Raw genomic sequence first — 16,159 nt, 5'->3', positions numbered from 1 at the left:
ATCCCCAGACTCACCTCAGACTCACCTAACTCTTAAAATAATATTTTATGTGTATATCTTTTTTTTTGGTACATTTTCTAAATAATATTGAAACTATGTTTTCTTATATATAAACAAAGTAGACCTGATCAAAAGGCGGGCCGGGCCGGGTCGAGGACATAAAAAAGTTTCCATTATGTCGGTGCGGACCGGGCCAAGCTTCGGGCCAATTTTGTATTCCCAAAACCCGCTATTTTGGGCTAAAAATAGCAGGCTTTTCGAGCCAATTTCGGGTCGGCCAAATTTATAACTAAAATTGTAGTTTTGTGTTGTCCAAAGTCCGTAAATTTTTTAAAAAAATCGGGTCGGGCCGGGTGTTCTGCCCCAACCCGGTAATTTTCGGACCGGGTCGGACCCATGTTGATCAGCTCTAAAATAACGTAATTTATAATTCGAGAAAAAAATGAAAAAAAAAACAGAAAATGTTAATTTCAAAATTGACATAAATTCCGTACAAATTAGAAACAATAATACAACATATTAAATTCAAAAGATCTAAAACATAAATTTAAAGGCAAATGAAAAAAAAAATACATAAACCATCAATAATTTAGTTGGGTTAAATAAGATAAATTAAGTTTGATGATGTGGCATGATTTGATTGGAGGAAAAAAAAAGTGGAGTCTTAAGTGAGTCTTGAGTGAGTCTTGGATTTTCAAACTCGCTTCAAGACTTGGTGTAGTCTTTTACTACATTATCCCAAGATTTAGGCTTGAGACTCGCCTCAAGACTCCCTTCAAGACTAGGGATAAACTCACCCTAAAGCTTAGTTATGGAGGAGAAAGGAGCGATTCTGAGTTTAGGAGAGAGAGGGGGCAGAGAATTTAGGAGAGAGAAAGATATGAATTAGGTTTAGGAAAATGAAAAACAAAAAAAGCGCACATGTATTTTTCGAAAAATAAAAAGAAATGTTGATGTCAACATCTTAGGTGGCATATTGAACGATAACTAGGCGGTTTTTCTGTTAGACCGTTTTTCCTAAAAGTTTGTTATACTCCCTCTGTACCAGATTAGTTGTTACACTTACCTTTGCACAAAGTTTTAGGTGATAAGTGGTTATTTGGTTATCAATTGTTATTTTATTGAAAAAGTAGATGTAATAGGAGTTAGTGGGGCATTTTTTTAATTGAATGAGAGAGGGTGTGAGGACAAAACACAATTTAGTGGGAAGAGAGAGACAATATAATAATTTTGGGGGCATTCCTATTTTAGAAGTGTAACAACTAATCTGAGACGGACGAAAGAGGAAAGTGTAACAACTAATCTGGGACGGAGGGAGTAAATAATTAAGTGTCACGTAAATATTTTAATTAATTAATCTATTATCTATACTAATATATTAAAAGGCGTTGTGGAAAATGTATATGTGTCAAGTAGTACTCTCCTCACGCCACATCATCCACTCACCAAGTATTATGTAATGGACAACCAAAAATCAATACAATGAGGTTCGAACACCAGACCTCAAGTGTGGATGATAATTCTCATTACCATCTTAACCAACTAACAATTGTGGTTCATATCTTCACATTAATTTATAAATAAATGTTCACATGAAATCTAAAACAAATAAATTTTTAAATGACTTTTTAATTTCTATGGACTATTTTGAAAAGAAGAAAAATTAAAGTATTATGACAACCATGAAGAAACATGATGTCATAAGTCTCATAAGAATCAACTATAGGATTGCCTTACATAGCTGTATATATATCTAATTTGGTGTTTATAAATTTGACGCACTTAGTTCCACGAGAAAACAAATTATACACATTGTAAGATGATATGATTGAAAACTTACTTGCCATGATAAATGACTTAGCGTGTCTGTGTAGTTGATGAACTTAACGGATATTTTTCATTCTATAGAAGACAAGTATTTTGGTCAAATATTGAGCTCAAGAAAAATCTAAAACTTTAGTTATTCAATGTAGCATCCGGGGCATCGCCCGGGCCACACACTAGTTATATACTAAAAGAGACACCAAGAATGACACATGTCAATTCCTGGTGCGATTTTTTCCCGTCAAAAATCATTTTCCCAAAAAAATGTATCTGTTTTATTTTATTTTTATTCTCTACCTTTTTTTATAAACTATTTATGTATGGAAACAAAATTTAGTTTATAAATTATGGCAATAATAGATACGACGTAATAATAATTATTCAAAATTAGTAATATTTTAGTCAAATCGCTATATTAATAATGCAAAATATATCACTCAATATTTTGGTCAAATTACATATTAGCATTTTAGATATTGCATATTAGATGAATAAATTTAAACGGGTATGTTAAAAATGCTATAACTATGCAGTAGTTTGGGAGATATTCAATTAAATATTTTGTGAAAAAATTATCAAAATTCGTACGTGCACGGGATCTAATCTTGTTAATAATATACACAACTCCATCCAAAATCAAATACTCTAATAATTAAAAATTAAACCTAACATAAAATTCAATCCAAAATCAAACACTAATCTAAAATGAAATTCTATTCAAAATCAAACATTAGTCCAATATTAGAGCGGTACGTAGGGAATCTAATGGTTTCGGCCAATGAAAAGTAAAATTTATAAATTATTTTTGAATTAAAAAAGTCGAGTACCACGTAAACAAATAATTAGGTGTCACGTAGATATTTTAATTACTAATATATACTCCCTCTGTTCCATAATGTTCCTCATGTTTACTATTCATGTGGTCAAAATTTAAAAACTTTGACCGTAATTAATAGTATGATTAAGAGTATAAATGTTAACTTGTGGGATATCATTAGATTTGTTTCAATATAAATTTTCTAAATATCACTTTTTTATAATTTTTACTAATACGGAATTAAAATTATTAACGGTCAAAGTAGTGCACTGGAGACCGTGCATAATGGAAAAGTGAGGAACATTATGGAACGGAGGGAGTATACAACTTCATTCAAAATCAAACACTCTATTAATTAAAAATAAATCTCAAATGAAATTCAATATAAAATCAAACAGTAATCTAATATAATATATAAAATCTAAAACAAAATTTTATCAAAAATTAAACACTAATCCAATATTAAAGTGCCGCGTAACAAATCTAATGGTTTCGGCCAATGAATAATAAAATTTATAATTTATTTTTGAATTAAAAAAAGTTGAGTGTCATATAGATAAATTTCTTTTTTTTCTGGCTCGGCTAGGTGAGATAGCTGAGCCATTCTCTTTAATTTTATATTTTACCAGACGAAGCAACACTAATAAATTCAAATAAGGAAACAGTTCTATTGAACGAGCAAAAGGAGAGAGAGGGATTCGAACCCTCGATAGTTCTGAATAAAGAACTATGCCGGTTTTCAAGACCGGAGCTATCAACCACTCAGCCATCTCTCCACCATAAGTCAATTTCTATTTTATTCTTATCCCCCGAACAGAACATGGTTATATAAGCTGATACCATCACAAGTTGTAGAAAAATATTAGGTGTAAGTTGATAGGGTGATCCAAATAAATAGGTACCATATATATATTTTAATTAATAAATAATATATACAACTCCATCAAACTTAAATAATTAAAAAATAAATATAAAATAAAATTCAATTCAAAATCAAACACTGATCTAAAATAAAATTTTATCCAAAATCAAACACAAGTCCAATGTTAGAGTGACACGTATAAAATCTAATGGTTTCGACCAATGAAAAATAAGATTTCAAATTTATTTTTGAATTAAATAAGTCGAGTGCCACGTAAATAAATAATTAGGTGACACGTTGATATTTTAATTAACTAATTACTAATATATACAACTTTATTCAAAATCAAACAATCAAATAAATTAAAAAATAGATTTAAAATGAAATTCAGTTAAAATCAAACACTAATCTAATATAATATACTTCCTCCGTTCTCAATTACATGACACAATTGGTTTTTGACACTATTCACACAAGCTCCTTTGACTTCATTTTATGATTTGTACATTAAAAAAACATAGTCGTGTGGGGTCTTATTAGATTCGTCTCGAGAAATATTTTTTAAATATCAACTTTTTATAAAATAATATCCACGATAAAAGATACTTCCTTCGTCCCAGATTAGTCGTTACACTTTCCTTTTTCGTCCGTCCTAGATTAGTTGTTACACTTTCCTTTTTCGTCCGTCCCAAATTAGTTGTTACACTTTAAATTAGCAATGACCCCAAATTATTATATTGTCTCTCTTCCCACTAACCTTTTTTGTCCACGCACACTCTCTCATTCAATTAAAAAATATCTCACTAACTCCTATCACATCTACTTTTTCAATCAAATTACAATTGATAATCAAACAACCACTTATCACCTAAAACTTTGTGCAATAGTAAGTGTAACGACTAAATTGGGACAGAGGGAGTATTAATATTTAAAATTGTACATTGACAAACGTGCCTAAATAATTGAGTCATTTAAAAAAGAATAGAGGAAGTATAAAATATAGTAGTTACAATACTCCATAAAGCTTTATTTTTACTTAAAAATTTAGTAGAATTCGTGCATCGCACGGGCTAAAATCTAGTTTAAAATATAAATGTTCCAACAAAGCAATCCTCTTTACAGAATCTTGGAAACCAAATCCAAGAGGAAGTAAAAACACATATCTGATATGTGTGTCCAAATACATATCAGAACATAAGACAAAATAGGAAAAAGGACAAAAAAAAAATTAAATGGTACTTTTCTAAACACAAATGGTACTTTTTTTTACAGAATGGTATTAGAATGGTACTTTTTTTACATGAATGGTACTTCCTTTTTTGTCTTTTAGCTATTTGTCTTTTAGTTGATATGTGTTTGTTGTTGCATGCCCGATATCCGCCTCGACGCACTCCAAATCCAATCGAATTCATATTTTAAAGAACTTGTAACCAAACTCAGAATTAGTCATCCCCTCTTCCCAATCGCCCATTTTACGACCACCAAAAACTACTTGTTGGATACCAAGATACCTGCACACAAATGAAACATTGCTCGTTTAAGATTCAGTAATAAACTAATGATGTCAAATTTATGGTAAAATCATTAGAAATTTAGCAGATATTATGGCACTAAGTTTGTTAAAAGCTTGGATAATAAGCTTACTCCGAGCTTAACACGGTCAAGCAATTCAGCAGAACATCGATGGCAAAAACATCAGAAGTACCAAGGTCTACCCTGTTATAATATCAATAAAATAAAGACGATTAGTATCGTAAGCTATTTCAGGAATTTAGCTAAGAGTATACCCAAATTAAGATCCTGTAAACTCGTACCAAAACCGGCCCCAATTATCCTGAAATTCAACATCACCAATATCATGGAATGATGAAGGCATCACATTAAGAGCCTTGTCAGCATCGTACAGGGGGTCATACTCCATTGACGAATTCGTCAGCTAGTAAGTGCAAAACACAGAAAGCTCTTTATACAGAAAATACCAAGCTTCAAGAGGAGCATCGAAAAGACATTTATTTCAATACAAATTTATAGCAGATGAAAGGGAAACCTTCATGCTTCAATTACCCTTGACTTTGGTTAAAAAAGACATACTGATGTAAGAAAATGGGAAGGAAATCTTACCGTTTCTACATCCTTTATCACACTAGACAAAACAATCTATTGATCATAGATAATGTGTAACAAGTCATACTATAGCTAAGAAAAAACATGTACTTTGTACAGTAAGAGATCAATAACCAGCCTTCAAATTGCGACAGCTATCTTCTAACCAGAAAGACCAAATAGCCTCCCCTAACAAGATTACTGTATTACCCTTAAACCTCCTGCTTGTGTCAACCAGGGTTGCTGGAATGTGGATCGTCTGGTTTTGGTATACTGAATGAACATGGAACGGCTAACTATGTTAAACTGCAACAAAATTACTGACCTGTACCCCTTTTCCCAGTGTGAAACTAGTAAGATGGTTCATTTACTATCAAATTTGTTACAACTTTCTCTTGATCGTAGTGATTTGCAATTCGGATCAATGGTTCACAAATTTACACACAACCACTATTCTAGTAAGTAGTAACTCTAGCGTCAATGGACAATGGCCAAGTGTTGTAAAAATAGTATATGAAGTGTTGTAATAAGAAATTTTTATTCTTCTTATTGGCATAGTGCATCTTGGCTCCAAAGCATCTACCTTGAAGCAATGAACACATGTTTAGTGGAAAAGCCAGGATTTAGGGCGAACGAGCAGTTTCAAGCACAAGCGCTATTCAAAATTTTGTTCAGTTGTATGCGAAGTGTAAATAAGGAAGGATCATATATTAAGCAACTTTTCCAGATTGGTTCGAGACAATATGATCGGTCCAGACTACTTATTGAATAGATGAATACCACAAACGTATATGGCTAGACCTTGCACATACAATGACGGGAGGAGGGGGGGGGGGGGGGGGATTGGGGGCTGCTGCCACCACAAGAATGTGAAAAAGTTTACATGCTGTTAAAGTAAATCCATTGGAAGAAAACTAATAATGCCTAACTAGTCATAAACACATGTGTGAGTGCTTTACATCCCAGGTTTGATTCCTGAATAGACCTGGTTATTGGACAGGGTAGTCCAATGGATATAGGGTTAGGGTCAAGTTAATAGGGCTTTTATTGGTCAGGGCTCTTATTGGACAGGGCCTTTATTGGACAGGGTCATTATAGGGTCAAACTTATACTACAATTATTTTAAAAATTAAAATAGTAATGATACAAAAAATTACGTGTATAGCTTCGTATTCACTTGTACTTGCACATGGCTCTTTTGTTTTTCATTTTTCATTGCTCGTTTATTGACCCGTCCACTAATGACCCGCTATTGACCCGCAACCCGCTTTTGACCCGTCCATTATCGACCCGTTAAAAATGACCCTTTTAATACCCGACCCTCTTTTGACCCGCCCCGACCCTGACCCGACCCGCCCGATAACCAGGTCTATTCCTGAATAATGCATCTTAGCTTTTCCTTCCAGTATTCTTTTTCTACTCATTTTCTTTTTGTTGTTCGCTCTTTTCTCTTAAAACGTTCTTAAATCATGGGCGAAAACCCACGAGTTGAGACAAAAGCATATTACGAATACAAAATTATAGAACAATACCATCTTTTTCCTGTGTTTAGTTTGTAAACCATTCAAATATGTTAGGGATTTTTCATGAAATGACCCCGAGGTTTGCGATAATGCACCAAATACCCTTAATGTTTCTCGAATGCACCAAATACCCCTGACGTTTTACAAAATAACATAAAATGCCCATAATGAGCATTTTCCGTCCATTCCGTTAAGTTTTCCGTTAACTCTTTAACTCTAATTATTTTTTATTCTTTTCCTTTATCTCTTCATGGCAGTCATGTCTCTTCTTCTTCTCCTTCTATGGCTTCACTACCCTCCTACCTCCACGACCCATTCTCTCCCCTCGCGCCTCTCTCTTGTCCATTTCCCTCTCTTCCTCATTGCTCCACCGGTAGTTCCAACACCGTCCAAAAAAGCAGCCGCCACAACCAACCAACACCGTGCCCCTTTCGACTGCTCGCCGCCCAACTAGATTGTTGCAAACCCAAAACAAATTAAATTACCGGATAATTGAAAACCCAGATTATTTCAAACCCAAATTATTGCAAGCAACTCAAATCACAAATCTCGAACCTCAAATAAATTGAATTTGGAGGAGAGAGAATCAAAAGATGTTGATGGTAAGAGCCTGCGACGGTGGTGGTGGAGCCTGTGATATGAGTGCCTCGATTGCGGTGGTGGAGCATCATGAGATTGATTTCGATTGCACTGAGTCAACACAAAATCAAGACTCGTGCTTTTCTCTCTCCTACTTCAGATTTATTTCTTTCCCCAATTTTGTCACACTCAGTTCTTTCCCCAATGAATTAATTGACCCAAACATAAGTTGGGATTATTCCACACCTGATGGAAAGTTTGGTGTGCGGGGAGGTGAGCTGCTAGAGAATGTGATCCACAACGGTGTTGAATTTTTGAAATACTTGAGAGCAATTAGAGCCGTCCAAGGTAAGGTGGGGGAGTTGGGTCCAGAGGTGGATCCACCGGTGAGATAGGGCGGAGGTGGCGACGACGGAGGTGAGTACGTGGGAGGAGAGTGAGTGTCGATCAAAAGGGTGTTTGGGAGTGAAGATATTATGTTTAATTCTTCACAATTGTTACCACCATTACTTCTTCCATGGTTAATGCTGCAATTCTTGGTGCAATTGCCGCAATTAAAGAGTGGTCACTTTCAAATTTGCTGAAATTTTGAATGGTTATGAATGAATTTGCTTTACTTTTGATAAATTAAACTGGGAATAATTATGTGGGTGATATAATGAATTATGTGGGTGATAGAATTATGTGGGTGATATAATGACAGTGGGTGTTTGAACGGAGCAACAGGGAGGAGAGAGAGAAAGAGATGTGGGAGGGAGAAACGACAGGGAGATGGGGGCATGGAGAGGTGGAAGAGGGTAGGAGAAAGACTCCATTAAAGGAGATAGAAAGAAGCAGATAGAAAGAATAAAGAAAAAGGGAAAAAAAAAAGAAAAAAAATTAAAAAATTTAATGGTAACGACGACTTAACGGAATGGACGGAAAATGCTCATTATGGGCATTTTGTGTTATTTTGTAAAACGTCAGGGGTATTTGGTGCATTCGGGAAACATTAGGGGTATTTGGTGCATTATCGCAAACCTCGGGGTCATTTCATGAAAAATCCGAATATGTTATTACTAGAACTTTAATTTTGATACCACCACCCCCCACCCCCCACCCCCCCCCCCCCCCCCCCACCACCTTTCAGTTTTCTGGCTCCGCCAATGTGCACATAGATAAGCTACTGCTGCTAAACCTTGATTGGCCTACTATTTTTCAAGATACATAAAGTGAAGGATAACTAAGCAAGGCGCTTTATACAGTGCACTATTATCTAAAGCTTGAAAACAGTTTATGTGTCTGCTATACTGAGATGGCCACAAATTCCTGCTTTAAATCAAAACTTGAACTTTGTATTTTGTAAGAAAATCCCCCAGGACCATGTTGGTCATTTGTTCGCAAGAGTCTATCCATCATTTAGTATTTAGTATTAAGGAAAATTTGCGAACAACTCCCTTTTAGTGTTCCTATTTTGCTAACAACTACCTTCACTTTGTTTTTTGTAAACAACTACTTAAAACTATGTTTTTGTGTTGGAAACTTGGAAACTCTACCATTTGACGGTTTTACTAATTTTAAAACTAAAATATATCTTTCGTTTCTTAATCATTTTAAGTGATTCAAAGTTCATTATCCTCCTTTATGCATAAAGATTCCAAAGATGTCGTGTTTTTGAATTTTTGTAAAATATTTGTGGACTTTTAAGATATTTGTGAAAGATCAAACGAGTTGTTTTGAAAATATCGGTCGCTATAAATCTTTACAGAAAAATGAGAAGAGTGAGACTTGAATTACTTAAAACGGGTAAGAAATGAAAGAGATATCTTAGTTTTAAAATGAGAAAACCGTCAATTGGCAATGTTTCCAACACAAAACATAGTTTACCTGTTCAGGGTAGTTGTTTACAAAAAACAAAGTAAAAGGTAGCTGTTCGCAAAATTAGTAAACTAAAAAGTAGTTGTTCGCAAATTTTCCCAGTATTAATGTTCCCTAGAGTTTGTTACAATCACAAGGTTAAGCATTATCTCACAAACTTATTCAATAGGCAAGATGCACACTACACCTTTTGCTAATCAAAGTCAGATGTATTAGTGAGGTTAATGGAAGAAAAGAAACATGATCAATTAGGCGACTGGCCCTGTTAACAACTTGACACATACCACGTGAGTTTTGGCTTGCAGAGATGAAAGATAAATAGTTCTGAAGCAATGACAGGTTAAGGTGATATCTACAGGCCTAAATGATAAGAACCTATGCAGCACAGCATGCTTGATAGAAGGATGTTACCACTGGAAACATAAGATGTTCGGGAGCCTTCTTTGAGGCACGACTAATATGGTGGGGGAGGGGGGGGGGGGGGGGGGGAGAGAAAAAGATTGAGACAGACTAATTATCAAGTATGTAATCTACCCGACTATTTCAGACATCCTTCAAAGCATATTTAATCAGTTCAGGAACTATATTCTCGTGAAGAAACCTTCAACAGTCAGTAATTCATTTATCTTTCAATTTCATTTAGAATGCTCAAATGGGAGAAAAGATTCTTAAAATAACTACTGCAACGGTAATCACCAACCACAACAACCAACTAAGTATTGTGAAAAACATCATATTTATTGCTCCATTAAATTTCTGAAACTTTCCTGAATAATACAAAAACACATCCATTTTCAAAGGTCAGTTTCACCCTGTTATCTGCTTTATTTTTCAAGTCATAGTTGATTTATATAGATCACAAGTTAATTGCCTTGTAGTGTGTAAGTGATGAGGTTTCAGAAAATGATAAATTTGACTATAATTATCAACACCATACAAGCTACATAAACATAAGCTTTCAAGATGCAACATGCTCACAGTTCTCCAAATGAAGGGAAAATGAAAAGGAAATTACCTGCAAATTTGAAGAATTGAAAGCCCCTAAGCGTCCCATCACATACCAAGATTGGATAACCTACGATATTGACAACAGTAATGAGTTATAGCTAAAAGAGGAAGCATATAGTGCATGTGAGAAGCGTCTAGGAGAAGATTGCTTCACAGAATGTAATATTATGGTCCAATGGTCAACAAATGACATACATCTTTTCCCTCAAAAAAAATGACAGGATACATTTTACTTACACTTCCAAACAGATCGACATCCCGATCAGATGGTGACCCAAACAGTTCCACCCAGATGTATGAATCTAGAGGATTAAAGCTGACAAGATTCAAGAACCAGTCAAAAAATGGGATAAAGGAAAACAGCCACAGAAATACAAAACCAGAAGTTTCACCAAATACATAAACATGAGGTGAGCTAACACTATTAAGTATTAACATGTAAACCCATCAACTACACTAGGTAATAAAAGTAATGGTTGCTACATGGATATCAGGCATACACGTCTACAGTTCAAAAGTTTGTGCATGCATGTATATCATACTTCACATAAGGATTAAGCTACAAAGTTCCCTATCAACTACAGAGTGTCTTCAACAAGGGAATAGATAACAAAATAGCTATATCAACACAGCTAAAAGCCTTATAAAATTGCCAATTTAAGGAAGTTACAGACTTACAGATGTTAGTTGGTTCCTCTTGAACAGAATTCATACATAAGCATGACTCCCTAGTTCAAAAAAGCTTTTCACTAGGCAAATGCATATAGGGTGTACCTTTTACTCTTCATAACAATATGGAAATGAAATTACTTGATACACGATGAACTATTGTTAGCCCCATGAAGTTTACCTATAACAAGCAAAGCCGCATGGACTACGGAGGTATTTAGGCATTAATTTTCTTCCTGAAACACTCATGAGTCATGACTCATCTACGCTTGCCCCCATAAAATCAGTCTAAGGTCAAAGAAAATCTTTTTAAAGTTCTCCCACTGTCCTAAAAGTTATTCCCTGATAGAAAATCCAAGAGGAACATTCAGTCAATCAGAATCCAAATTAATCAGGAGACACTTTGTTTTGTGGTCACCCCTACCCAGATACAAAAGGAAGCTGAGGAAAAAAAGAAGCTCATGGCCTCGAGCTATTGTGAAGCCATTTATCCACATAATAAATGAAAGGTGAAGTGACGCTATCAAGCTAAAACTTGACTTCCGTGTTCAAAGCCGAAAAAAGGAACTTCAAACCTTGATGAGGAGAAGCTATACCCCAAATTCCATCGGGTTTGTTAGACACTTTTCAGAGTAGATTGGTAAACCTCAAAAGAAAAAAGAGGGGCAAAACTAAATTATTATTCAACTTTGACATCAACTATATCAAGAGATTAGCAAGGAGGTAATTCTGAAACAAAATTCTTAACTTACTCTCTAAAGCTGACTTTGAATGCAAGGACAGAGCCAGTCTTAGATTTTTGGAAGTCTCGCCCCTTCTTCCTAACTCTTTCCTCAACCTTATAAACAATTCACATCGAATTAAAGGTTTTCCTTAGCAAGATATAAGCAAAGAATAATCTGTAAAAAAGACACAAGAAATAACAATGAAAAGAAAAACATAAAAGGTCATGAGTAATAATATAATGTCCAACACATCATTAGTATCAAGATTTCGTTTCAAAACTTCCTAGGCAACCATGTTCTTTTTGTTTCCAAATGTCCTTATGATGTAATTTTCCTTGACTAATCCTTTTTGAAGATAAGATAGAAGCAGGTTAACCAAAAGACTATTTCTTTGTATAAAGTAATGATTTTCTGCTGTAAGCAACCAGCAGTTAGAAATTTTTACTATATGCCAAGTGCCAAGTAGGCCATTTCACTTCTTTATAACTAAGAGTTGAGACATTGAGTTTCTGAAAATTGTGGTACAACCGTACAACCTAGTTAAAATTTTTATTGAAGAGAACTGACGAGGTACAACCCGTTCTGCAGCTTATGCAACATTACCAAAAAAAATGGCTACAAACTTAAGAACATAAGCTTCAATAACACAAAGTCATTAACTGCTTGTTTTTCACAGATATAGCTTCAAAGGCATGGAAGCATCATAAGATGACAAAAAGATGAAACACACTATTTCAAGTGTTGTTTGGTTTGCAAAAACATGGGAAGTCAAACTTCATAGGAAGTTCCACTTCCCACAAAATGGAGGAAGTTACAACCTAGGTCCCCCTAGGTAAGTGGACTTTCCCATGGGAAGTTACTTCATATGTTCAACCAAACAACATTTCCTACTTCCTAGGAAATGTCAATACATGGGAAAAAAAAAATCCTAAGAACTTTTACTTCCTATGATCAACCAAATGATACCTAGAGTTTCAGACTCAGCTGTCACATGCTGAGTTTCCGATAAGATCAAATTCTGCTGGAAATTTATGGGGGAAATCATAAGAACTGTTTTTTTTTTTGGTTTACACTTTTGACTCTTTTACAAAGGTCAATCAAAGGACCATAAATTTTATTATCCATTGTTTAATTAGTCCAATCCAACTCTAAAATAACAATCACTCATACAAGAGAAAAGCAATGGGCCAATGGCTATCAGGTTAGGCCATCCAGAACCAAAGACAGACAGAATACCAGACTGCTAACATCTGCCAAGTACCCAGTCTAACCACTAATATGAACTCATCCAACGAAAACAGTTGTCGCTTGTCATGTTGTCCAAACCTCTCACAATAAAGGATATGACATGAAATTCAAAATTACTGTTATGACCGTAGCTTTATTTCTGGCCTTCCAAATCCACTTAATTTATGGACAACGTAGGAAAACTAATCATAAACTGTTACAATTTCAGAAAAAGAAACAACTTTTTCCAAAGATCCTAAAATGTGGCTAATTGGTTAAAACAGAGAAAGTACACAATCAGAAGTCCATTAGAAACACCATTTTAAAGCCCATGCAATTAATTCTCCTCTACCCCATACATCAATCTCCAGACATGTGAGAGAGACGTGGATAATGGTATGTTATAGAAGCATGCTTTACCCAAAAAATGAATAATGTGAACACTGGATTTTAATTAGGTTCTGAGCTTCTAATTTTATTTTCACTTGTTTCAAGAAAAGTAAACACAGGTTAAGTTATGGCCAATAAGTTAAAATATGTTCGATAAGTAAAGTTGAGGGCCAATAAGGGTTATCCAAGTTCAATAGTTCATCACTACAATAAGTTCTAATAAGTTCGGCTAAAGGAAATTCTCAAATTCAAGTGAAGAGAACTCTCATTCATGAGTTTTATATCATCACGCCCAACCAAATGCAAATTAGAGAATTAATCATCTCCTCGCTATTTTCTCATGTAATACCTAGCTCTTAACTTAGGGCTATCTATTACTAGTATAAAATGACCATTAAATTGGAATTAGCAATTCAAATATCTAAAACGGCTTACAACCCAAACATGAACATGAACTATTTAGTGACACCCCACCATGGGCAACAATTCACAAACTATTTTTTGTTTTTTTTTTTAGTATACAGTATAGGCAGCCTATCAAATTAGCAACAATGAAACAACATAATTGTAAAATAGCAAATAACATAAAAGGGGAAGAAAAAGAAGAGTACCCTTTTGCGCATGAGTTCAGGATTACCAATACTATCTCCAAGAAGTGTTCTAAGTTCCAAATCATTCTTACACGCATCTTCTAAAACTCTGTTCATCATCAAATAACCCCAAATGAGTAAATAAGAATTGGTGGTTCAACCGGTTGTACCACCAAATGAGCAAATAAGCAAAAGAAATAGCCTTAATTGTACCGTAGAATTGGATATAGAAACTGCCCTTACCAAGGGTACTCCTCATTAGTTTATGACAAAAAACAGGTCGATTCATTATTAATGTTTAGTTAATACTCTCTACTTACTAACAGTTTCGCTTTTAGCATTTTCAAATACTTCGTAATGAAATTAAGAGATAGAGAAAGAGAAATACTTCGCCCAAGAAGGGTAATTATGGAGGCGTTCGTGTTCTCTACGGTGCTTCTCTTCACGCAATTTCAGGAGTCTTCTACCTCTGGCGCTTGTTCCTGACGCTTTCGCGGTAACTCCATTTTTACCATCTTCGTCTAAACTGTCAATTGAAGAAGAAGAAGCTCTAATGGCGGTAAAATTGTTGGTTGAGTTGCAGAAGAGGAGAGAGGAGTTCTTCCATGGAAATTTGGGAGAAAGAGATGGGGTTCGGAAGCAGGAGCAGGAACAGGAACGGCCTAATGTTTGCATAATTTTCAGTTTTCAGTGATGAAGGGAGCAACAATGTTGTTTCTTTTCCATAATGCCATTTTGACAAGAGTTCTTTATCTCCTTTAATCCTTTGGAAAAAAAAAATCGAAAAAATAAATTTTTTTTATAGATATTTTGTATTTCGTAATTTTTTTTAATAATGTTATGACAATTTTCCGGTTATTTTTGCCGGAAAATAGTTTCGGGTTGTAATTTAAAATGTAATTGGCAAAATAAAAAATGTGAGGTTGTTATTGGCAAATAGAAAACTTTATTAGGTTGTAATCCTTTTGTAAACATAGGCATAAAATCCAAGTTTAAATTTTATTACAGAGTTTTTTTTTTGTGGGTCAAACCAAAACTTTAACTATTAATTCTCCTTACTATCAACTTTTTATATATTTTTTCTCGTGTAGAATTATACATAATTACGTTTTAAATCGGATCTTAAAGACCATAAAAAAAACAAATGGGACAATCTTTTATAAACGGAGGGAGTATAAGTGAGAAAAAGTGAGCAACTATTCTAACAACACCAGCAAGGTTATACTGATTATACTTATGTGTTAATAACACCAACCAGGTTATACTGATTATACATAAATGTTAATTTATATATATATTTTTTATAAGGGTAAGAAAAAGGTGCTTAGGTACCCCTTCGCACAAGGGTGTAGCCTAAGTAGTCAATCTGTACAATTTCGTCTAACTTGGGGCTGGAGTTTGGGGAAATACACATGGGATTACAAATAAGATGACCTACATTAGCAATCCAATCTGCAGCTCTATTTGCTTCTCGGTAAATATGATTGATGTGCGCTGAGTCAAAATGCTGAAGAAGAATCTTGCTGTCATGAATAATGTTTTGAAGTTTCCAAGGGGGCTTCCAAGTACCTTTTAAAGAGTTGATCACCAGCAGGTTGTCTCCTTCGATGTGAATATCCTTGATACCTAGCCTTATTGCTTCTTGGATACCTTTGTGAAGGGCCAGGGCTTCGGCCATGTAGACTTGAGAGTTGCCAAAGTTGAAAGCCTTTGCCTCAATAGCTGTCCCGGTGCTATTTCTGATGATGATTCCTCCTGCTGCTGATGAAGATTTGCAAGAACCGTCGAAATTGAGTTTGAAGGCGCCCGTGGGGGGCGGAAACCACCTCACAAGGATGGTGGGAGAGGTGGATGACTGGTTAGGAAAAGGTGAGTGAGTGGTGAAATGGGTACCTCTAAGTTGATGAGAGTCAATAAGGAGTCTGAGTTCCCATTCTTTAAAGGTATTAAGGGCTCTGAAGTAACTACGGCAAGGAGAAACCTTC

General features: G+C 34.9%; 1 protein-coding gene and 1 non-coding gene across 3 annotated transcripts; both read right to left on the bottom strand.

Annotated features, from left to right (window-relative positions):
* Positions 1–3,324: 3,324 nt before the first annotated feature.
* Positions 3,325–3,417, bottom strand: TRNAS-UGA (transfer RNA serine (anticodon UGA)). Its single transcript has one exon. It is a non-coding gene; the product is annotated as a tRNA-Ser (tRNA).
* A 1,037-nt stretch (positions 3,418–4,454) lies between these two features.
* On the bottom strand, positions 4,455–14,915 carry LOC110776060 (uncharacterized). 2 transcript variants are annotated; one of them, XM_056834847.1, is made up of 9 exons: positions 14,563–14,915; positions 14,196–14,283; positions 11,995–12,080; positions 10,811–10,889; positions 10,581–10,640; positions 5,318–5,439; positions 5,148–5,219; positions 4,906–5,014; positions 4,455–4,646 (listed from the first exon to the last, which is right to left on the bottom strand). In XM_056834847.1, exons 1-8 carry the CDS (start codon positions 14,847–14,849, stop codon positions 4,912–4,914), a joined length of 897 nt encoding a protein of 298 aa, XP_056690825.1. In that variant the 5' UTR covers positions 14,850–14,915; the 3' UTR covers positions 4,455–4,646; positions 4,906–4,911. The 2 variants fall into 2 exon arrangements, with proteins under 2 accessions (XP_056690825.1, XP_056690822.1); XM_056834844.1 differs by having other exon boundaries at positions 4,455–5,014.
* Between the last annotated feature and the right edge of the window lie 1,244 nt (positions 14,916–16,159).

This window comes from Spinacia oleracea, chromosome 1 (genome assembly GCF_020520425.1).
Source record: "Spinacia oleracea cultivar Varoflay chromosome 1, BTI_SOV_V1, whole genome shotgun sequence".
Taxonomy (NCBI): Eukaryota; Viridiplantae; Streptophyta; class Magnoliopsida; order Caryophyllales; family Amaranthaceae; genus Spinacia; species Spinacia oleracea.
The sequence above is the reverse complement of the archived record's forward strand: the minus strand, read 5'-3'. Positions and strand labels throughout refer to the sequence as shown.